General features: G+C 48.5%; 1 protein-coding gene across 1 annotated transcript in view; it reads right to left on the bottom strand.

The window, feature by feature from the left end:
- Positions 1 to 18094: 18094 nt before the first annotated feature.
- The window catches only part of LOC102425291 (protein Daple-like), a 31652-nt gene continuing 24901 nt past the window's right edge, over positions 18095 to 24845 (bottom strand). The window contains exons 17-21 of the mRNA XM_023744356.1: positions 24773 to 24841; positions 23144 to 23289; positions 20428 to 20517; positions 18500 to 18738; positions 18095 to 18105 (exon numbers count right to left, since the gene is read on the bottom strand). Coding sequence (XP_023600124.1) covers positions 18095 to 18105; positions 18500 to 18738; positions 20428 to 20517; positions 23144 to 23289; positions 24773 to 24841 — 555 coding nt within the window. The remainder of the gene's footprint in view (positions 18106 to 18499; positions 18739 to 20427; positions 20518 to 23143; positions 23290 to 24772; positions 24842 to 24845) is intronic.

Here is a 24845-nt window from a genome sequence, read left to right as displayed (position 1 = left end):
GTAACACAGAGTACACACTCAATACATATCTACTGAACAAATAGTCTGTATTCCGTGTCACCAGGCTCTATTAATGCAGGCCAGAGAATTCGCTATGTGGCCAGAGAAAGTTCCACTGTGTATGCTTAAGGGGAAGGAGACAATTACTAAATCCTCCAAGGGTCTCAACTGTCAGGCAGTGACTTCAGCCAGTGCACGGAGGCAACATCTCAGTAACAGGTGCACGTGCAGCTTCAGGAAAGCTACACGGAGACACGAGGGTTTCCTAATGCCGCTGAAGTCCAGCAGTCAGAGCTGCAGAGCAGCGCTCAGCAAACTGGTGCTGCAGGCCGACTCCAGCTCGCCACCCTTCTTTTGTTTTTGTTAATCCTGACCCAAGGATATTTTTTCATTGATTTTTATAGGAAGTGGAAGGGGTTAAGGGAGGGGCAGAGAGAGAGAAACATCAGTGTGAGAGAGACACAATGACTGGTTGCCTCCTGCACATGCCCTGACCAAGACTGGTGCATCGAGCTTGCAACTGAGGCACATGCCCTTGACTGGAATCGAACTTGTGACCCTACAGTCCATGGGCTGATGCTCTAACCACTGATCCAAACCGGCTAGGACTTGCCACTCATTTTTTTATGGCCTGTGAGCTAAGCAGTCTTTACATTTTTTAATGATTAAAACAAAATATTTTTAAAGAACAGACTTTTGTGAAAACTCTATAGAATTCAAAGGACAATGTCCACAAGTAAAATGTCATTGGAGCACAGCCCTGCCCGTTTATTGACAGATGGCCTAGGACCGCCTCCTGCCCAGTGGCTGCATAGAGTAACTGCACAGAGACTGCATGGCTCAGGCCCTCCATGTTGGCCTTTCTGCCGCTCCCTGCACAGATGGAGAGAACAGCCTCCCAAGTCTGGGCGGGCTGCCAGCAGTGTCACTTTCTGGCTAGTGGTTATGTCCCCCATACAAGCCAGCTCTGCAGCCAGGTGGTGCCAGCCCCACCCCATCCCTCTCTGTGACTTTGCTGTTCAGGTCTCCCCTCTGGTCCAGGTCCATCTGAGGGGAGAGAGGAAAGAGCGCTCCCGGGCCTCACACAGCGTAGGGGGAGCCTGGTCAAGCTCCTCCAGGAACTCCTCCAGGGTGACCATCCTCTGCTCTGGGGACCCAGGGCTGCCCCCAGGCCTGGGGCTGGGCCACACCCCTCTTCTGGATGCTTCCTGGTGGAGAGGCCCATTCTGGGTGGCGGGTACTCCTGGAGGCTGAGGGTAGTGTGTCCTGGGGTGCTGGCATCTCGAGGCGGGGCAGAGTGCTGTGTCCCTGCTGGGCATCAGGTCCTCACTGCTCTTGGGTTTGCGGTGGAGCCAGCCGGGTCGGAGGAACCTGGTGTCAGGGCGAGGGGACACAGAGGGACACACGTCAGCCTCTCACTCTCCCTCACCTGCCTCCAGTGGGCTCTGTGCTGCCTCAGCCTCAGGGAACACAGGGAGCCCTGCTGGGAACCCAGAGCACACTTCTCCCAGGCTGGCACTGGGGATGTCAAGGACATGCTGGGATTCTCTAGAAGTTCACAGTGGGGTTTAAAAACAAAATAAAGGGGGAGGAAAGTGCAGAGCTTCTGCTAAAGCTGAAATTAGCAACAGCTGTGAGGCACCACGCTCCTTAGCCCAGTGGTTCTCAACCTTCTGGCCCTTTAAATACAGTTCCTCATGTTGTGACCCAACCATAAAATTATTTTCGTTGCTACTTCATAATGTTGCTACTGATATGAATCGTAATGTAAATATCTGATATGCAGGATGGTCTCAGGCGACCCCTGTGAAAGGGTCATTCAACCGCCATAGGGGTTGCGATCCACAGGTTGAGAACTGCTGCCTTAGCCCTTAGGACACTGTAGACCAGTGGTTCTCAACCTTCCTAATGCCGCGACCCTTTAATACAGTTCCTCATGTTGTGGTGACCCTCAACCATAAAATTATTTTCATTGCTTCTTCATAACTGTAATTTTGCTACTGTTATGAATGGTAATGTAAATATCTGATATGCAGGATGTATTTTCATTGTTACAAATTGAACATAATTAAAGCATAGTGATTAATCACAAAAACAATATGTGATTATATATGTGTTATCCGATGGTCTTAGGCGATCCCTGTGAAAGGGTCTTTTGACCCCCTGTAGACAGACCATCTTCTACACCATTAACAAACTTAAACGCTGTCAAGGGATCACACTCACCCGTGTCCTCTGACCACGATGGACCAGAACTCCCGGCCCTGTGCCATGCGGAAGCTGCAGGAACTCAGACTCGTAGGATGAGTGGCTCGACCAGGTACCCAGAGCCGGTCAGTGAGGAGAAGGGATCTGAACCCAAATCCGTGACAACTCCCAGGCCTGAGCCTGAAACTGCATGATGTGTCCTATGGAGGCAAACCCATCATGCTGCAATGAACTTGCTAATTGTCTTCTTTAAATCACACAAATAACACAAAGACCAGAGCCCAGATCCAAGGGCACTGGAAAGTGCCCAGAAGGAAAGCTGACTTACCCTTCAGGCCCCGAGGTGAGCCGTCACTGGACGCATGCCTATGGCTCTCCAAGCTGCCTGGCCAGGACCCTGAGAGGAAAGGACAACCCTTAACCCAAAGGGCCGATGACCCAGTCTAGCCCAAACTAAGCCCTCCAGTCTGACAATAAGGACATAACAGAGCGATTCTGCTACAGCTCAGGGGAGCGCCCCCAGGAGCACAGACCTGGATTCTGAGATGCCCCAGGAGGGTCCCGCCTCCCGAGTGCCAGGCCCCGTGCACAGTGGGCATGGGCTGTGCGGATGACAGCCTGTGCTTCTGTGTCTGTGAGGTCTGGGGCTGGGCTCAAACAATTTTGTTAACAAAGGAAATTTCACGCAGAACTCCGGTACAGACCAAACAGGGCGGCTCTGGGAAAGTGAAGCTGTGGAGGGGTGGGGAGCCCACCCTTACTACACATGGAGCTTTCTAGAACATGTGAAAACACCCTGCCTAGGCCAGGACAGGGGCACCTGGTGGGGGCGGGAGCCAGCACAGGGCAGAGTGTGCATGCCCACAGGTGGACAATGAAGTCTGTTCCTGCTTCCCCTCGGTGGTCTGAGGGGTCGGGTGCTGGATTCTCAGGAGGAAAGAACGTGCTGGCTTTCCGTGGCTGTTTGCTGTCCTTCAGCTCCTTCTCTTTTTTGTTTCAAATTGACAGCTGCCCCAAAGGGAAACGAAACGGACCTCCCCCGTGACAAGTGTGGGGCAGCCGCCCTCCTGGCTGCAGTGTGTCTAGGGCAGCCCTCCCTGCCTCCCTGGGATCAGAGAGGGAGCACCTGCTGCAGGGAGGACGGCCCCACCGGGCCAGGGCAGGGGGTCCCTTCCAGGCCTGCAGACCTCCCGTCCTGGTCCATGCCCCCAGAACACTCAGTCCCAAGGCACCACGCCAGGTATCATCAGGGCTGGTCCCGCTGCACAGTCACAGCTGGGGACAGGGACTGTGTGCCTGTCATCCCTGCACACAGCTGCTGTTGAGCTGAACTGCACTGAGAACCAGGGACACACTAGGGGCGGCTCTGCTTCCGCCCCCCAAGCAGTCTGCTCTGGACTCACTGGGGCACAGGGCACCCAGTTCCCCAGCCCTGGTGCACTCCCCAAATATCAGGCATCAGAAAAAGCCTGTTAGCAGCGGGGTTTAGGGGTGAGCCAAGTACTTGGTTCCCATGAAGAGCACAGAAGGCAAACTTGAACAAAAAACCCACCTTCCTCTTGGAAAAGGACGTGTCACTGAAAGGCAACTGTGATACAGCTCAGCGGCTCCCAAAGCCTCCGTCCATTCCAGCCCTGCACTGCCCACCCTTCACTTCTGTCTCTTGATGAGAGAAGCTCCAGGAATCAGAACAGTTAGGAAGACATTCCCTTTCCTCAGCAGATTCAGTGTAAATCTGGCCCCTCGGTGACACTTCCAAGAGCAGTGGCCGACTCCTCCTGTCTTGTTACCCTTCACCCAGTGTGAAGAGGGGAGGGCTCCGCGGTGTCACACTGCCCCCCACAGAGCCTGTCTCTGCCCATAAGTTGCAGGAGCCCATGCCAGCACCATGGAGCTTTCTAGGCAATGGGAGGGTGGGAGATAGTGCTCCTCCTGCACTTATTGTTGATACTTCAGAAGCCGAAGGCAATGTAAACGCTCTCAGCTTTTGTTTTAATTAAAAAGTTAGCTTCCTACCTTCCTAGGATTTTGTTCTTGGGAAATTATAAAAACCCAAAGTGACTGTTAATGGTCTAGAACAGCCGTGGGCAAACTGCGGCCCGAGGGCCGGATCCGGCCCGGTTGAAATGAATAAAACCAAAAAAAAAAAAAAAGACCATACCCTTTTATGTAATGATGTTTACTTTGAATTTATATTATTTCACACAAACACTCCATCCATGCTTTTGTTCCGGCCCTCAGGTCCAGTTTAAGAACCCATTGTGGCCCTCGAGCCAAAAAGTTTGCCCACCGCTGATCTAGAAGGCTAGTCTCATTCACTGATTCCCTTCTGCCTACATGAGAAGGCAAGTGTTTCCACCAATTTCTAAGATGAAATTTACCCCTGGGAGCTGCTCTGGGCAACTCCAATCCAGGTGAGGAAGGTGAGACCTTCCTGCAATCAGTGCTCTCTGCCTGGGCCACTAGGCCTTCCTTCAGGCAAGGGCAGCCAGAGCCTCCAGAATAGTGACTCCCCATCACGGGAGGGGTGCAAGCAGGAGCTGCATGCTTAGGACCCTTGGGGAGGCAGGGAAGGGGTGTTGAGGAACTGCGGGTCCCCATTCCCGCTTCAGCACAACACCTCCACTTTCACCGCCTTTGTGTGTGGGACTTGCACACAGGCCTTAGGTTGAAGGAAAAGCACTGTTGGTGGAAACAGGTCTGAGATCCAGGCTGAAGGGCACCACGCACCGCCCAGTCCCCCTGCTGCCTGTGGTTGTAAACTGGAGCTCCAGGGACCGCTCACGGGGGCTGTCATCTGAATTCTAGCCCGCGGAGATCATAAGGCTGGTGAGTCAGCGGACCTGGAACATCCACGGGGATTCTGGGCCTTTTGCCAGACGCCCACCTCTGACTCTAGCCCAGCCCTGAGTAGTGGTCGTGTCCAGCTCCTGGAGGAGGGAGGGTCGGGTGGGCTATGCCCTTGGGGAGTATGTGCCCTGTATGTCCTATCTCTCCCCATTTCTCCTGCTGGGACAGCCTCACACTCGGGACTCTCTCTGACTTAACTGTCAATCACTCTTCCGCCTGCGCAATGACTGGGACTCCAAAGGACAGCAGTGTCCTGGCCTAAGGGCCATGCAGCAAAGGCAGCTGATACTTAGAATCCCGGGAGCCCCTCCCACCTCCAGGGCCAGCCGCACCATAAGCAGGGCCCTGAGAGCAATCCTCTCCCAGGGGCCTGGGGCCTCCAGGGCTCGGAGGAAGCAAAAGGAAAGAACCACCACCTGAGGGAGGAGGCGGGTTCCCTAGAGACTGAGCCTGCACCAGCTGCTCCTCACCAGCAACATCGGGAATCCATGGACCACCAGTCACTGCTCTTCCCCGAGAAGGACTAGGATGCCCTGTGCCTCAGGCTTGCCAGCTGCTCTCTGACAGCAGCCCTGGGTTCCCCCAAACGGACACCAGGGTCTCCATTGTGCAGACAGTTCTAGGTCCCCCTGAGCGTGAGCACTGGGCTGCCAGGGAATCGCCTTGGACAGTGCTGGGCGTGCAGTGTGAGGGGCCCTCGGGCAGGCTCCACAGGCATCTGAACAGGCCTGGGCTCTGGCTCAGGGGGGATCCAGGCTGAGGCAGCCCAATGGTTAGCCTGGAGGGCGGGGCCTGGAGCCACACAGGCCGCTGGCAGGCCCAGGGGAGGTGGTGCTCAGGCTCCTGCTGGAGCCCAGGCAGGGCCTCTGCTCTGCAGAGCCTGGGAGACCAGGTTGATTGCTGAGTGCCCACAAGGGACACGGAGCGAGCCCACCCCAGCCGCACAGGGCACAGCGCCCCTGACACCCAACAGTCAGTGGCTGCCATTTCAGTGCCTGGCCAGAGGGACTGCCTCCTGCCCTGTGCTCACTCACCTCACCTCCCAGGGGTGCTTCTGATTTGTAAACCAGAGGCCAGGTCCTGAGGTTGAGCCAGGCAGCCTAGAGGGCAGGGGCCCTGTCTGTCTTTGCTGGGCTTTTCAAACCACAGTTATGCTTGTCATAGCTTCCAGGGTCCAGTGGGAGGTAAGATGATGAAAAATCATAACTGCTTCTTCTCTCGTCAGTTTCTCACACCTCCGGGGCCTTCATTTCCAGCTCTTCTGCTGTCCTCAGATGCTGTCATCTCTAGGTCATAAGCAGAATTTCTTTTTAAGTTTAAGCTGTATTTCTCCCCTCTGTTGCATATTTTATATTTCCCAGTGCTCATCCCCAGATGCTTCTTTTCACAGCATCCTGTTCTGGTTGCACCGTGCAAAGTGGCTTACTTTGCACGAAGGGCTACTGGCATCTGGAGACATCCAACCTGTCAATCCTCCCCGAATCCCCTTGTTTTTCAGTCTAGGACACCTGCCCTCCTCGCCATGGACCGGCCTCCAGTGCAGGGACCCTGTCAAGTCTCCTCCCTGGAGAAAAATCCTCCAATGTTGCCTGATTTTAACCCAAACTCTGGTTCACCTCCGTTCAGGAGCCGCTTGGTGCCACCAATTCCTGAGCAGTGGTGTGGGTCCCAGGGCTCAGGCCCAGCCGTCCAGATGGCGGAGTTACCCTCCCAAAGTTGCACAGCTCTGGGTTGAGGTGAGCTCTGAACCTGAGTGTGTGGGACGCCATCCTGTCCCCAGCGTCACCCACCTACTGACCACCTCTCGGTCTGAGAGGCACCTCCTGCCCCTGTGAGCTGGGTCTTTGGGAAGGATCTCGGGCCGAGATGCCCATCCCTCTTGGTTCTGGACGGACCCGTGACTCACCGTGGGTGCGGCCTGGGTGCCTGGAGGTGGAGGTGGAGCTGGGAGGAGCTGTAGTGATGGCTGAGGATGAACAGGCCCTGGAGCCCAGCTCTGATGGCCTGGGCTTGGTAGCTGGGTCAGCGGAGGCATCAGTGCAGTCAAGGCTGCCTCTGGGCGGGGCCACTCCCTTTGGTATTACGTCCCCAGGGCCTGGGGCAGAGAAGGACAGTGAGAAATGGGGCTGTAAATCCCATGCCAAGGTGAGGAGATCACACTGAGGCCTAGAAGCAGAGGCAGCAGGGCCAGGGAGCCCAGGGACAAAAGCGGGGCTGTGTGCCTCATGGGCTGTGGTCTAAGGGGGGGCCCTGGTGGCAGACTGAGCTGGAGGCCCCAGGACGCTGGCCCTGGCTCTAACCATGGCTCACAGTGTGAGCCCCCAGCAGCCGGGAAAAAATAAAGGGTGAGCTCAGGAAGCTCAACAAAATGTTGGTACAAGTCCAACACGTTAACTACTGGGTCCCCCTGCCGTGTCCCTCAATCCCTGATCACTAGTTAGAAGACCTGGCCTGCGGCTGCTCAGGACCACTCCCGACCTGTGGGCCAGGCCTTCAAGGTCCAGGATGTGCACCCTGCCAACGGGCTTCCCTTATGATTTGAGAAAGAAGTTCATTGCCACCCTAACAGTCATCTGTTTAAGAAGTCTTCATCTCTCATGATGACTTTGATTGCAAGAATAATTTTTACCATGTTTTGCAATTTCTGAATTTTCTTCTATGAACATATACCCTTGTCTAAGTTAAATAAAACCCCAATAAAAACAGCAACATTGGGAGGAAAAACACACCTGAAAAACCTTCGACTACCTCCTAGTAGGAAAGGGGATGGGCTCTCCAAATACAAGTGAAAAATGAAAGTGGCTGGAGTTCCTCAGAGCATCAGGACAAGGTTGTTTTGCACAGTGTCCTGCTACAGGCAGCCTGAGAGCTATGGACCCAAATCCATGCCCACTGTGGGGATTCCAGTCCCTCCACACTCTCCCAGGACATGTCCCCCATGGCCCTCAGCCACCCAGTGTCTGGACTCATGGGGTATTTTTAAGCACCCAAGCCTTGCAATGTGAAATCAAGGGGAGATTTGGATTCTGAAAGATAACCTTGATGAGCAGCAAGATTCACGTCTGGTGGGATGAATCTGACAGGTGTCCACTGCGTGAGGTCAGTGTGAGGAGCAGCGGGGAGGCAGAAGTGCCAGAGAGCAGCCAAGGCAGAGAGATGGAGTTTCCAACAGCATGCGGGGCAGGCAGGCGGGGGACCAGCATGCGGCAGCCCAGGAATCAGAGCGATGCTTTCGAAGAAGTGAGTGCCACATCAACTGACAGGAGCAGTGAGAGAGTTACCCGTTTACTTTTACGGTGACCTTGTATTTATATGATAGTGGTTTTCCACTCACAGTATGGATAACAATCTTTCCTTTTAAATTAAAGTGGAAATGGCAAGTCGATTCAAGGGAAAGTATGTAAGTATCACTCAGGTGAAATAGACTTTGAAAAATCATGTAGATGGTATGAGGATGGCTGAAGACAGAAAACAATGCAGTAGCTAAAGGCCTCTGTGGACCAGCGCTCCCGGCTGACGGTGACAGTGAGCTGATGTCCTGTCTGTCCACTGCTGCCCTCACAGCAGCATCCAAGACGTCAGAGGACCTCAGCACAGTCCTAAAACACCACTCTGAGCTGAACCCTGGCTGGGCAACATCGATCCGATTATTTGAGATGCTGAGTGGAGCAGTCAATTCTTCAAAACACAGAACACATCTAAAAGGGACTACTCCGCAAAAGCCTAATTTCTGCGCTCTGACTCAGAAAGTGGAGACAAGGGCAGCAGATTTAAAGTTAGCCGCCCAAAAATGAGTCTTAAAAAAATCTCACTTGACAGGGGAAGCACAGTTTCAGAAGCATAGCGACCACTGATGACTTCTGTGTTGCACAGGGGCAAGGTCTACAAGCTTGCAGGTGCCAGAGAGGGGGTGGCACTGGGCCCAGGACTCACTTAGCACAGACACCCTGGCCCAGGGACCTGGATGTGGATGCCCCGAGGCTCCCCTAACACTGCTCTATGCTGGAGTCAGGTCCAGAGGCTGGGACAACTGGTCCCTATGAAGTCAGAATTCAGGTTGGCTGCTTTTAGTCAGGAGGAGGGGTCCACTATGGGACATCTGGCCTTTAGCTACTGTTTTTCTCTTTGTTTGTTTGAATTTCAGACATGTTTGAATTTCAGACATGAAGGCAGGTACATTGTGAAGACACTGATGGATTAGAAATCCCCAGTGTCTGAGAAAGGGAGGGGCTAGTGAGAAGCAGGTTTGATGTCAGAGCAGGTCCAGAGAAAGCCAGGCGGGATGATGGAGACTTGGCCTTGTCCTCGCTTCCACTTCTGCAGAAGTGACTCTTTTTGCACCGAGTTGCTAAATTGTGATCCGCAGGATAACCCAAGAGAGAAAGGAAAAACAAAACAAAACAGCAAATAAATGAAATGAATAACAAATGACTGCCTTAGCTAAATGGTCTTGGGAAATCAGAGTCCTGTCCTGCCCAGGAGAGTTGGAAACAATACCCACAGCACAACCAGGATCAGGACTCAGTGAGCCATTATGCTCTGACCCCACTTAATTAATTTAGTGGCGTCCTGTGCCAGGCTTTACTTAGCACGTGAGGAGGATTCTGCATTGCTCTAGGAGCCGCTGCCTTAGACTATTTTTCAATGTCAATGTGTTAACTATTAAATAAGAATGTTTACTAGTTTAGGACCCGGTTTTTCTTACTCCTCCGCCCTAATGACCAGCTCCCTGACAACTTGGCTCACACACAACTAACTCCTGCTCCTGTTCAAACACCTTAGGACACTTCCTGGTATGCTTCTGGCTGCTGCAACGGGACAGTCCACCTAAACTGCTCACTAATAGTCCTTGTGCATCTCAAACAGCCTCTTATGGAAGGATGAGTTTGAAATTCCTCTTTTTCAGACCAAAACACTGTCACCATCAAGAATTATTCCCATTTAGATCCCTACACATCCTCTACTGCAAGCCTACACTTCATGACCTTTAAATTATGGAGTCTTATCAGAGCAGACAATTGGCCTAACTTCCTGAACATGTCATGTACATGAGCATAACTGATTTATCTGATTTCTGACTTAGGATTTAAGTGCATAGCAGCACCACTGTTATTTCTCTCTCCACAACACCACCTGGTGGCCACAGCTCACACCACAGGCGAAGGGACCCACTATCCAGTGGTGGACAAACTGTGGCTTGTGAGCCACATGGGGCTCTTTGAGTGTGGCTCTTCCTAAGCCTTAGGAGTACCCAAATTAAGATAATAACAATGTACCTATCTATATAGTTTAAGTTTAAAAAACTTGGCTCTCAAAAGAAATTTCAATCGTTGTACTGTTGATATTTGGCTCTGTTGACTAATGAGTTTGCCAACCACTGCTATGCAATGCTGGTGCCCCAGGCTTGGTCAGCACCTTCAGGGACCAAAGCAGCTTCAACTGCAGGCAGTGCTCACAGTGGTTAAGAGTTCAGGCTCCGTAATCTGTCAGACCCGGGTTCGGATCCCAGCTCCACCCCTTATTCTCTGAGCAAGTGCTTAACCTTTTCAAGCCTCACTTTCCCAGCCCTGAAAAGGGGATAGGAATTGTACCTGCTTCACATGGCAGGTGGAACTAAAGGAGAGACGTAAGGTGTGAAACTAGCTAAAGGGTGCTGAGCCTAGAAAGAGCCTACATTACATGGCTGCCATTACCAATATCTACCACTGACCTGCTCATTCATGGATCCAAACAGTTGTTTATCTTTTTTAATTTTTAGTGTTTTTAATATATTTTATTGATTTTTTACAGAGAGGAAGGGAGAGGGATAGAGAGTTGGAAACATCGATGAGAGAGAAACATCAATCAGCTGCCTCTTGCACACTCCCTACTGGGGATGTGCCTGCAACCAAGGTACATGCCCTTCACCGGAATCAAACTTGGGACCCTTGAGACCGCAGGCTGATGCTCTATCCACCAAGCCAAACCGGTTAGGGCTATCTTTTTTAAAAAATAATTTTGTTTTATTGCTTAAAGTATTACGAAGAGTAGTACATTTGTTTCCCTTTTTCTCCATTGACCTTCCCCCAGCCTCCCCTACCCCCCAGTATCTTGAGTCCATTGGTTATGCTTATATGCATGCATACAAGTCCTTCAGTTTATCCCTTACCTCCCCCACCAACCCTCCCCAGCCTTCCCGCTGTAGTTTGACAGTCTGTTCCATGCTGCTCTGCCTCTGTATCTATTTTTGTTCATCAGTTTATACTGTTCTTTATTATCCATAAATGAGTGAGATCATGTGGTACTTTTCTTTCATTGACTGGCTTATTTCACTTAGCATAATGCTCTCCAGTTCCATCCATGCTGTTGCAAATGGTAAGAATTTCTTTTTACCGCAGTGTAGTATTCCATTGTGTAGATGTACCACAGGTTTCTAATCCATTCATCTGCTGATGGGCATTTAGGCTATTTCTAAATCTTAGCTATGGTAAATTGTGCTGCTATGAACATAGGGGGACATATATCCTTTCTGATTGGTGTTTCTGGTTTCTTGGGATATATTCCTAGAAGTGGGATCACTGGGTCAAATGGGAGTTCTATTTTTAACTTTTTGAGGAAACTCCATACTGTTCTCCACATTGGCTGCACCAGTCTGCATTCCCACCAACAGTGCACGAGTGTTCCTTTTTCTCCACATCCTCTCCAGCACTTGTCCTTTGTTGATTTGTTTATGATAGCCATTCTGACAGGTATGAGATGGTACCTCATGGTCGTTTCGATTTGCATCTCTCCGATGTTTAGTGATTTTGAGCACGTTTTCCTATGTCTCTTGTCTTTCTGAATGTCCTCTTTCATAAAGTGTCTATTTAGGTCCCTTGCCCACTTTTTATTGGATTGTTTATCTTCCTTTTGTGAAGTTGTAAGAGTTCACTGTAGATATTGGAGAGTAAACCTTTATCGGTGATAACATTGGCAAATACGTTCTCCCATGCATTGGGCTTTCTTGTTGTTCTGTTGATAGTTTCTTTTGCTGTGCAGAAGCTTTTTATTTTGATGTAGTCCCATTTGTTTATTTTCTCTTTAGTTTCCATTGCCCGAGAGCTGTATCAGTACAGATATTGCTACCACAAATGTCTGCTATTTTGCTGCCTATTGCTTCTTCTAAGATTTTTATGGTTTCCCATCTTAAATTTAAGTCCTTTATCCATTTTGAGTTTATTTTTGTGTATGGAGTAAGTTGGTGGTCTAGTTTCATTTTTTTTGCAAGTATCTGTCCAGTTTTCCCAACACCATTTATTGAAGAGACTCTCTTCTCTTGTCTCCATTGTATGCTCTTGCCTCCTTTGTCAAAATTAATTGAGCATACTGGCTTGTGTTGATTTCTGGGTTCTCTGTTCTGTTCCACTGGTCTATGTTTGTTCTCATGCCAGTACCAGGCTGTTTTAAGAACAATGGCTTTGTAGTATAGCTTGATATCTGGTATTGTGATCCCTCCTACATTGTTCTTCTTTCTCAATTTTGCTGCAGCTATTCGGGGTCTTTTTTTATTCCAGATGAATTTTTGGAGAGCTTGTTCTAGATCTTTGAAGTATGCCATTGGTATTTTAATGGGGATTGCATTGAATTTATAGATTGCTTTGGGTAGTATGGACATTTTAATGATGTTGATTCTACCAATCCAAGAACATGGTATGTTCTTCCATCTCTTTATGTCTTCCTCTATCTCTTTGTTCAATGTTGTGTAGTTTTCTGAGTACAGGTCTTTTATGTCCTCAGTTAAGTTTATTCTTATGTATCTTAATGTTTTTGGTGCAATGGTAAATGGGATTGTTGTGGGGTTTTTTTTCCACTTCTCTTTCTGTGAGTTCATTATTAGTGTATAAAAAGGCCATAGATTTCTGGGTGTTACTTTTGTATCCTGCTACTTTGCCAAATTCACTTATTAGGTCCAGTAGTTTTTTAATGGAGTCATTGGGGTTTTTTATGTATAGTAGCATGTCATCTGCTAATAAGGACAGTTTTACTTCTTCTTTTCCAATTCTATGCCTTATATTTCCCCTTCTTGTCTGATCACTATGGCTAGCACTTCCAGTACTATATCAAACAGGAGTGGTGAAAGTGGGCATCCCTGTCTTTGTCCCGTTCTTAGGGGAAATGAGTTTAGTTTTTGCCCATTGAGTATGATGTTGGCTGTAGGTTTGTCATATAAGGCTTTTATTATATTGAGGTATTGTCCCTCTATTCCCACTTTGCTGAGAGTTTTTATCAAGAAAGAGTGTTGGATTTTGTCAAATGCTTTTTCTGCATCAATTGATATGATTATGTGAGTTTTGTCATTTCAGTTTGTTTATGTGATGTATCACATTTCTTGATTTGCGGATATTGTACCATCCTTGAATATCCCCGAAATAAATCCTACTTGGTCATGGTATATGATCTTTCTAATGTAATGCTGAATTCAATTTGCTAGAATTTTGTTGAAGATTTTAGCATCTATGTTCATCAAGGATATTGGCCTGTTATTCTCTTTTTTCATAGTGTCTTTATCTGGTTTTGGAATTAGGGTAATTCTGGCTTCATAGAAAGAGCTTGGAAGTGTGCCTTCCTATTGAATTTTTTGAAATAGTCTGTGGAGGATAGGTTTAAGTTCTTCTTTTAATGCTTGGTAGAACTCCCCTATAAAGCCATCTGGAACAGGGCTTTTGTTTGCTGGAAGATTTTTGATCACTGCTTCAATTTCTTTGGTAGTCATAGGCCTATTCAGGTTTTTTAAATTCTTTTTTATTGAGTTTTGGAATCTTGTATTTTTCTAAGAATATGTCCATTTCATCTAGGTAGTCCACTTTGTTGGAATAGAGTTGTTCATAGTATTTCTTAATAATCATTTGTATTTCTGTGGGATCGGTTGTTACTTTGCCTCTTTCATTTCTAATTTTGTCTATTTGGGTCCTCTCTCTTTGTTTCTTGGTGAGCCTGGCTAGAGGTTCATCAATCTTGTTTATCCTTTCAAAGAACCAGCTTTTGGTTTTGTTGACCTTTATTATTGTTTTTTTGGTCTCTATGTCATTATCTCCACTCTGATCTTTATTTTTTCCTTCCTTCTGCTTACACTGGGATTTTCTTATTGCTCTCTTTCTAATTCTTAAGTTGTAGGGTTAGATAATTTACTACCATCTTTTCTTGTTTTTTGAGATAGGCCTGCAAAGCTTTGAACTTCCCTCTCAAGATTGCTTTTGCTGTGTCCTATAGATTTTGGATGTTGTGTTTTCATTGTCATTTGTTGTCATGATACTTATTTCTTCCTCGATCTCTTTGGTAACCCAATCATTTTTTAAAAGCATGCTATTTAGCCTCCAGGTGTTTGATTTTTAAATTGTTTTTATTGTAGTTGATTTCTAGTTCTATGCCATTGTGATCTGAGAAGATGCTTGATATGATTTCTATCTTCTTGAATTGGAAGAGACATTGCCTGTGCCCCAATATCTTTGAAAATGACCCATGTGCACTTGAGAAGAATGTATATTCTGTGGCTTTAGGTTGAATGTTACAAAGATGTAAATTCCATCTGATCTAGTGAGTCATTTAGGATTGCTGTTTCTTTGCTGATTTTTTGTTTAGGGGATTTGTCCAGTGGTGTTAGTGGGGTACTAAAGTCCCCTACTATGACAGTATTGCTGTCAATCTCTCCCTTGATATTCTCCAGAAGTTTTTTATGTATTTGAGTGCTCCTATATTGGGAGCCTATTTGTTTACCAGAGTTATATCTTCTTGCTGAATTGCTCCCTTTAGTATTATGAAGTGGCCTTTCTTATCTCTTGTTATGGCCTTCACTTTGAAGACTAATTTATCAGATATAAATATTGCTACCCCAGCTTTTTTTTTTTCACTTCCATTCGCCTGAAAAACCTTTTTCCAACCCTTCACCATCAGTCTGTGTGAGTTCTTTGTTCTAAGGTGGGTTTCCTGTAGATAGCAGATATATGGTCATGTTTTCTTATCCACTCAGCTACCCTATGTCTTTTGATTGGGGCATTTGATCCATTTACATTTAAAGTGATTATTGATAGGTACTTGTTTGTCGCCATTTTTAGTCTTTATGCCTGTGTTCCTTCTTCTCTTCCTATTTCTTCTTTTTATAGCAGACCCTTTAGCATTTCTTGCATTGTTGGTTTGGTGGTAATAAACTCCCTTAGTCCTTTTATGTCTGTGAAGCTCCTGATTTCACCCTCAATTTTAGTTGATAGCCTTTCTGGATACAGTATTCTTGGATTTAGACCCTTGCTTTGCATGACTTTGTATATTTCATTCCATTCCCTTCTGGCCTGATATGTTTCTGTTGAGAAATCAGTCAATAGTCTGATGGGAGATCCTTTGCAGGTAACTTTCTGTCTCTCTCTGACAGCCTTTAAGATTCTTATTTTGTAGTTGGTGTTTGCCAGTTTAATTATAATGAGTCTTGTTATCGATCTTTTGGGGTTCATCTTGTTTGTGACTCTGTGAGCTTTATAGATTTGTGTGAGCTTTTTCTTGCCGATATCAGGGAAGTTTTCTGTCATTATTTCTTCAAACAGGTTTTCTACTCGTTGTTCAGTTTCCTCTTCTTCTGGCACCACTATTATGCGGATGTTGCTTCATTTCGTGTTGTCCCAAAGTTCCCTTAGGCTCTCGTCCTGTTTTTTAAGTTTCTTTTCTAGATGCTGCTCTGCTTGGGTATTTTTTCCTACCTTGTCTTCTAGCTCACTGATGTGGTCCTCCGCTTCTTCTAGTCTACAGTTGATGCTTTCTATTGAGTTCTTTATTGCAGCAATGTTATTTTTTCATTTCTTCTTGGTTCTTATAGTGATGGCGAACCTTTTGAGATCGGCATGTCAGCATTTTGAAAAACCCTAACTTAACTCTGGTGCTGTGTCACATATAGAAATTTTTTGATATTTTGTAACCAAAGTAAAACAAAGACATATTTTTGATATTTCTTTTATATAGTTAAATGCCATTTAACAAAGAAAAATCAACCAAAAAAATGAGTTCGCATGTCACCTCTGAAACGTGTGATATAGGTTCGCCATCACTGTTCTTACACATAGTGTTGAATTTGTCTTCTATCCTTTTCAGTGACCTTATGACCACTTCTCTGAATTCTTTCTCTGTCATATTGTTTGCCTCCATTTCATTTACTTCTTCTGGTAATTCCTCCTTTCTTTTGTATGCGGGCTGTTTCTTTGTCTCCCCATGATTTCTCCTCTCAGGGTTTCTGGTTATGTAGCTCTCTCTCTCCTGCACTGACTTTCTTTAGGCAATGCCAGCTGTGTTTACTTTGCCAGCTCCGGCTGGGTGCTCTTTGATTCTGAAACGCGTGATATAGGTTCGCCATCACTGTTCTTACACATAGTGTTGAATTTGTCTTCTATCCTTTTCAGTGACCTTATGACCACTTCTCTGAATTCTTTCTCTGTCATATTGTTTGCCTCCATTTCATTTACTTCTTCTGGTAATTCCTCCTTTCTTTTGTATGCGGGCTGTTTCTTTGTCTCCCCATTTGAAGGTAAGGCTGGGGTTCTGATCACAGTCAATCTCCAATCACAGCCATCTCCTCTTAAAAATGACACAGCCTCTGTGGGACCGCCGGCCACTCCAGAAGAGATTTCAGCTACAGTAGAGGCTGCCCAATCACTGGAGGCCGGTCCGCCAGTCCCCAAGAGTCCCTTGGAGTATAACTGACCCTTGCTCACAAATATTGACACTCCCTACACATCCACGCACCCTCCTTTCGTTCTCTCACTCTTACACTATCTAGCAGCCTGCAGTCTCATAGGCAGCCATCTTACTTCTCCTATTTGTTTGTTTTGTTAATCCTCACCTGAGGATATTTTTTTCAGAGAGAGTGGAAGAGAGGGGCAGAGTCAGAGAGAGAAACATCTATGTGAGAGAGACACATCAATTGGGTGCCACCCACATACCTCGACCAGGCCAGGCATTGAGCCTGCAACCCAGGTACTTTCCCTTGAACAGAATTGAAACCTGGTCTCTCTAATATGAGAGATGATGCTCTAACCACTGAGATAAACCAGTCAGGGCAGTCAAGCATCTTTTATCTGAAAGTTTTGCTAGCTCACTTAGGCTGATTATCGTTAATTAAGTCAACTTAGACAATAACACAAGGGGAGGTGTGAGTGTGAAAAAAATAATGCATCCTATATGAAAACAAGAGGCAACAGACGCCTCTAGATAAATGTTAATAACTTCATTATCATTTCTCTGCATGTGAGCATTTGACCTAATTCACCTCCTGTAAAGACTGGGAATGCGAGCATTAGTCCCCAAACACTAGTATGGCTGCATGTGCACATTTTGTTTTTTTGCATTTCAAGGGACACACCAGGTCCTGAAATGGTGAATGTCACTCAGAAAGGTGTGTGCACAGGTCACACTCAGGAGGCAGCTTGTCACGGGCCCTGGTGCTGTCAGGGGTGCCCCTGAGAGGGCATGAGTGTCAGGCCTGGGCTGGACTTCAGGAAGTCCTGGTGTCCTTCATAAAATTTAAATTCTCAGGGTGCACCTTTGGCAGGTTTATAGGTGTCATGTAAAACATGATATTTAAAAGTAAATTAAAAACTAAGCCAAGTTTAAGGCAAGTAAGATGCACTTCCCCCTCTCCCAAACCTTAACATCTCTGAAATCAGGATGCAGCTTTGAGCCTGCCTCACAGTCACTGTCGGCCAGGTGGCAACTGTGACAAAATAGTCACTGCCACAACCCATTTATCTTCTTTTTATGTGAGCACCCTTGTCCTGACAGCCTCTGAGATTCCATGAAATACATACAGCACATGCAACTACGAATCCACTTCAGAACCTCTGGCAATTCCACGTGACAACCCTGAATGATGAGGTGCAGTGCACCCCGTGGTGGCAGGACTCAAGGCCAGATCAGGTCGGAGAAAAATACTGAACCCGCTTTTCAAAGTGCCAGGAAGATCAGAGCCACAGGAGGCCTTGCTGAAGACCTGGCAGCTGTCCTCACGTGTTAAATGCACTGCGGATCTCCCTACAGAAGTGGCCTATTGTAGACCTGGAGGAAACAGGGAACCCCAAAAACCTCTGCTGTGGAGCTTGTCTCTGCGGTAACTCTGTGGACATCAGCTCTGGATATTCAAGTCCCTACCACAGTGTCCATGATTTGTGAGGCTCCTCATGCTAAAGGACCTGAATTGTTCTGGGATGAAGTGCAGCAACACTGATGGGGTTTATGTTTCCTACTTGGGTGTTCACATACCAAAGGGGGCAGATGTGGTGTGTGGAGCACACCCCCTTCAGGCTCCTACACACACACACACACACACATACACACACACGCACAGGTGTGCACATCCAGCATGCAGTCTCCTTGGTTCTCCAGTGTCCCTGAGGGAGACCTGAGATCCTCCCCTTCACTTTCCGCCTACAGCCAGGTCAGCCTCTCCTACCTTTATCCTTGGGCCCTCTGCGGGTGTCTTGCTCTTCTGACCCCTTTGAGCAGCATGGGGTGGCCTGGAGGGGCTCCAGCTGAGATTGAAGAGGCTGAGAAGTACTGGGCGAGGCCTGGTCTGAGGACCCCAGTGGCCAGGGAGGACTCTCTGAGGTTGACTTTCGTCGTTCTCTGGAACCCCCTTTCTTTAGTTTGATGAGTTTGACTAAGGCTTTGACTCCAATCCAGTGCTTTTTCCTGTAAGAAGTAGGTTTTTAGGACACAGCCAACCCTCACTGCCCCTCCAGCAGGTGTCTGGGTGCCCTACACTAGCTGGGATTTCCATCACCAGCCTGTAAAGGTGGTGGTAAATCTGGTTCAGAAAGCGGGTGCTCTTCGCCACCACCATGCTCAACGCACCTGGGGCTCAGGAGTTGGCACACATTGTGCAGTTAATTCACACAGACCCAGGGGTGGTAGGAGCCTTCATCGTGCAGGAACCCACACTGGCCCCTGGGGAAAACAGAACTTCAAACCCAGCTCTCAGCTCTTGATTACTGTGCGAAGTGCAGGAAGTGGTGCTGTGCTGACCTAATTGTGCTGGTTGGCAAAATTCCACTAAAATGCCATTTTCAGAAAGACACTGGGACCTCCTCATTTTCTGCTAGAGTTAATAATACGTGAAATAGGCTGGCATACTCTGCCAATTTCTGGCATTGAGGAATCTGGGTGAGGGGAACAGGGCAGGAGCGTGGGCCGTTTGAATTAAAAACAGTGAGCCCTGGCTGGTGTTGCCTGGTGGTTGAAGCGTTGGCCTGAGCACTGATGGTGGTGGGTTTGATCTCCCAAAAAGGGCACATACCTGGGTTGCAGGTTTGATCCCTGGCCCCGGTCAAGGTGAATGCAGATGGAAACCAACTGATGTATCTCTCTCACATAGATGTCTCTCTCTCCTTTGTTCTCTCTCTCTCTCTCTCTCTCTCTCTCTCTCTCTCCCTCTCTTCCTCCCTCCCTCTCTCCCTCTCCCATTCCCATCCCTCCCTCTCTCCCTCTCCCATTCCCGTTCTCTTCCTTCCTCCCTACTACTCTCTCTAAATGAAAATAGTGAATGTAAAAGGTAATTCATTGCAGCTAACAGGAAATGAAGCATTCTAATGTAACAAGGACCACAGTTGGGTTCTGGTCCTGGCTCTGCCACGAAACAGCACTGTGCTTACACAAGCCACTCAATTTCCTCATCGGTACCTAAATTTCCCTGTCAACAGAAGGGTACCTAAATTTCCCTGTCAACAGAAGGGTCAGGCAGAGGTTCTGATATTATGTGGTTCTGTGATTTCTACAGAGAGGCTGGGCTGGGACAGGACAATGGGAAGGCCCAGCTCCTGGGCTCAGGCCTGGGCCCAGGGGAGCCCTGCTGGATGGAGGCCGGCAGTCTCAGGGACCGAGCCGACCCACCACCGGGGCTGCTGCTCTCTGGGGAAGGGAATGTGTTTCTGAACCTGTCCTGGGGGGTCCAGTGAACCCAGAGGAATGGAGGGCAGAACAAAAGTTTCCTGTGCTTGAAGACGGGGGTGCTGGTCCAGGTGTTTGAGCCAAGCTTCCATCCCAAAACAGAAACATGATTTTCTAGGTCCCGAAATCTTGAGACAATAGCTGATATGCCTGATTTAGTGGCTTTAAAAGCACAGACTCTCTGCCCCTTAAACAGGCTCCTGACCACTGGCATTCACCATCCCTCATAGGATAACCCTGAGTACAGAGGGTGGGACTGAAAGAAACTCTAAATTCTTTCTATGCTGAGAGGGACCTGCACACAGGGACCTGCCATAGAGCAGAAGGTATGGGCCCAACAAACTGGCCACTGCTCTAGATGTACAGCTTCCCCTGCTCGTGAAAAAGCAAGCTTTCTGTCCTGTGTGTAAGCTACTGAAGTTTAAGTCAACTCACTTCTTTGGCGCTGGATCATGGAACTTGCGCTGAGCCATGCTTTTTTCTTCCAGTGTTTCATTTTGTCTCTGTAAGGCATTTAATTTTTCTCTAACAGAGGAGAGAGAAAAACAGACTGTTTTTTTTAAATAAAACACATAAATTGACTCATAACCCCCTCCTGGGACCTGGCCCAGAAGGAGCCTGTGTGTTCCTGGGACTCAGACATCACGGTGCTCATGACCACCATGACCCCTGAGTTGGGAATATGGGGATGGAAGCATGTGACATGGGTCCAGGAGCCAAACACATCGAAGAGATGACTGAACACCTAGGGTCAGGCTGTATGTCACCTCAGGAGAGAGACCCCGAACCATCTGAAAGTCAAGCTGGGAAACCCCAAGGGTTCTGGCCAGGTCAGCTCAGGACGTTGGGCACTCCGGTCAGACTCAGGGCTAGGCTAGCTCCTGCAGGTGCAGACCAACGATAGCTTTAGTGGTGGGAGGGGTCTGCCCTTGCTGAGTTAGACAGGCATCAGGTTAAAAAGGTCAGTTTAGCAAAGTCATCCCTCCAACCTGGACCCACTTCAATGTTGGGCTTCTGCTAACACTTCTAGTGAAGCAAACTCAAAGCCTTTTGGGAGCCAGACAGAGAAGATAAGGAGCAAAGCAGCCTGGAAGGACCTGAGGGAGGAGTGGGGGCTGCGGCGAGGCTGAGAGCTCGGTGCCACCTGGGACCTAACACAGGGCCTGCAAAGGAGCGCTGCTCTCCATGTGGCGGAGCTTCTGACTGCTTTTCCCAAAGGATCCAGAAGCCCCGGCTCTGAAGCAAAATCTTTTAATTTCTAAATGTGGGAAGTCAGTTCACATTTTTAAAAACACACAAAGGATCCTCTTAAACCTTGGGCTGCCAGAGGGCACCCCCGCTCCTGGGAGAGGGAGCCTGGCTTTCCTGAAGCAGAAGACATGGCATGCTTTCCTGTTGTCTGTCTATGAGCTTTGCAGACAGTGCTCGCTATACAGCACCCCCCACTGGGCCGCTGGCTCCTGTCATGTTCCTGCGTCTCCTCACCCATGTGACCTTGACAGTTCAGACCCCGGCTTTCCCTGCTTAAAAATGAGTCCTCGGCATCCAGAGAGCTGCTCAGGCTCCTTCATTCAAGAAGGTGCCCAGCTCCTAATATGAGGGCTTTTCCGTGAGTTCGCCGCATAGTGAGCACCCGTGAGAAGTGATTGCTTGCAAACTACTGGGTCCCTGGCCACAGACCTGCTCTGCTCCCAGCACCCTCGGCTCGGCCTCTGTTCTTCTAGTCTGTGTTATTCTGTTCCCACAGCCGTCCCCCAGCCCAGCAAACTCATGGCCCAGCTATCCCAGGGCTGGGGATGACTCTGCTTGGAGCAGGCTCAGGAAGCCTGCCCACTCCCTGGCCTCCTGCAGACACTTTCTAATGCAAAACCGTCATCAGATCATCCCCAGGGTACCAGGTCCCGACTCTTCTAGTTTGCACCTGTCCAACCTCTGCTGGTAATTTTTAGCAGCTGCGTTATAGAGAGCCCACTTCAGGCTACAAACTCTCACTTCTACCCTAAAAGTACAGTGCGGTTTCCCATGTCAACCATCCTTAGTTTCCCATGTCAACCATCCTTGGTAGATGTTGAGCCCCCTGTAGATGAGCAGACGAATCCAGGAGAACAGTGAACAGCAGCATCACCCCAGGGAGCTGGTACAGTACCCAGTGGTCACTGTGGCCATGTCCCTCTGTCCCACACTGGCCAGCCATTCCCGATCACAAGGAAGGACAGTCCCAGCAGCACAGCACCGAGGGGTGAAGACCACCGTGGACCCACAAGATGTGTCTCAGATGACGTGACTTCCAAACCACAAGGATTCCAGCACCAAGGTTCTTCCTCCTGCCCTCATTTCTGGCAGCTTCCTAGGCCCTGTACACCAGCATCCCTTAATCACCCAATTCCCAGTGAATCCAAGTCATCAGAAGGGCATGGAAGCCTTCCATGGCTGAGCGCTGCCTCCTCCAGCTCCCCTCCTGCCACTCCCTGCACCTTCCCTGTGCCTAGAAAATGCAAAGCTCCACCTTCACGTTCAGCCCCTATTCCCCGCCCCCTCCAATTCCCCACACACACAGGCTAGCTTTCTCCCCATCCATGTCAGCAACAGAACTCCAACTCCCACCACCATGCTTCCTTCCATTTCCAGGAATCTCCTCAACATCTGTTTGTGTGCACACAGCTCTGCTCACATCCCATCACTGTACTGGTTCCTGGAGACCAGGTAACTGGTTCTGTGTATCTCACAGGGCCAGGACTGTCCACAAAGGAAACATGGGCAGAGGGAGGACAGCCACTGTGCACCAACAACCCACTCTGCAGCCCATTAAAGGAAAAACCGACACAGAAAGGGCTCAGCCTGTGATCTGAAGTCCTTCCCTAGGAACCTCTCTTTACCACTGTTGTATTTTTCAAAGTGACCTTGATCCCAAAAGCAGATTAAGAAGCGCCTGGCAGAGGGAAGTGTCTCTGTAAAGCCAACAAAGCCAACCACCCCTATTTGCAGAAATCTGGAACCATTCCCTTCCCGGGAAAACGAGAAGGATGTGCTGGTAAGATGGTCTGTCCCCTTGCCTGGGACACCAATGTGCCCAGGGGGTTCTCTGCTGCCCAGAATGGCGCAGTCTAGTCACGGAGCTGTTGACAGGCATCCGTCAGCCCACACCCCTCACACGTACTGCCGCTGCTGCTCCTGGTGCTGGTCCTTGTTCTCCACGTCCTCCTGGAGAAGCCTCTTGTTCTGCTCTTTCAACCTTTGGTTTTGGCTCTGTAGGTGACGGTTTTCTCCCTCCAAGTTGCCCTTGAGGTGGGAGAGCAGCTAAAACACAGATGGACAATGTCTCAAACACCACACTCTCCCATGATTCCACTGCTGGGAATCTACTTCCAAAAGGAGAAAAAGGCCACGTGCACAAAGATGGCCATTTTGGTATTATCTACGTCAGCTGGCATGACCAATATGGCCAATTGATGGGGATGGCCAAGCCTTCTGCCACTGCACCATTCAATCAGGCAGCCACAGGCCACGTGTGGCCGCTAAGCACTGAACACGAAGCCAGTCTGAGCTGGGATGAGCCATAAGTGCAAAATATATAATAGGTTCTGAGGACTTAATAATGATTCAAAAATAATGTAAAATATCTCATTAATAAGCTGCCTGGTGCATGTGGCTTGGTTGAGTATCATTCCATGCACCAAGAAATCACCAGTGTAGTTCCTGATGAAGGCACATGCCTGGGTTGCTGGCTCCATTCCCAAGTAGAGGCCATGCAGGAGGCAACTGATGGATGTTTCTCTCAAAAAGTCAGGAAAAACATATCATGAAAAAATCTCACTAATAAGCTTTAGGGGTTACATGTGATATTTTAGATATAAGGGTTCAATAAAATAGACCCTTAAATTAATCTCACCTGATTCCTTTTACTTTTTGAATATGGCTACTAGAAAGCTGAGTGTTACATGTGGTGGCCTGCATTATATTCCTATTGCACATCTCTGCTCTAGGCAGGGTTGGCACGCTTTTCCGGTAAAGAACGAGGTACTAAATATGTTAGGCTTTCCAGGCCGACAGTGGTCCTGTTGCAACTGTTCAACCCTGTTATTACAGCAGGAAAGGAGCCAGAGAAACAATGCACATGCATGGGTGTGTCTGTGTTTTAAAAAAAAAACAAACCAAAAATCTTAACTCATGGACACCAACATTTAAATTTCATGTCACTTTCACTTGCCCCCAAATATTATCCTGCTTTTGATTTTCCCCAGCCATTAAAAACTGTGAAAGCTACTCTTGGTTCTCAGCCATACACAAACAGGCGTGAAGCTGGACCTGAATTTTGGGCTGAGGGTGGCCAGCTCCTGCTCTAGAATATCATCGCGTTTGGTGTAGCAGGAAGTCCCAAGCTTTGGCTTCAGACAAACGGGGTTCCAACCCGCTACTTCAAGGGACAAGGATGGGAACCCCAGCTCACACGATCATTGTGAGAATTAAATGAGATGACACAGAGAGCAGAGTGCTCAGCCGAGAGGACGGAGATACAACGGTACTTGGCTGTTTCCATGCACCGCCCTGACCCTGCAAAAAGCAAAGATCAGGTGAAAGGTGTTCTGTAGCACACCCCTGCCAGTCCTGGTGTTCATCCCAGTCAACTGCCTCTGGCTTCCTCTCTGCCTCTGTGTGACATTCACACACACCTTTTGAGCAGAGATGCCAATGAGGACCCATTCCCACCTGGTGGAGCCCAAGGCATCAGCCCAGGGAAAAGGCCCACCCAGGGTCCTGGGGCCTCCAGCTCTGGCCTCACCTGGCAGTGGTTGCCCAGCTCGGTCAGCGAGATGTCCCTGCTCTGGAGCTCCTCCCTGAGCCAGTTGCACTGG

The sequence above is a fragment of the Myotis lucifugus genome, unplaced genomic scaffold (genome assembly GCF_000147115.1).
Source record: "Myotis lucifugus unplaced genomic scaffold, Myoluc2.0 scaffold_453, whole genome shotgun sequence".
NCBI classification, from domain to species: domain Eukaryota; kingdom Metazoa; phylum Chordata; class Mammalia; order Chiroptera; family Vespertilionidae; genus Myotis; species Myotis lucifugus.
The sequence above is the reverse complement of the archived record's forward strand: the minus strand, read 5'-3'. Positions and strand labels throughout refer to the sequence as shown.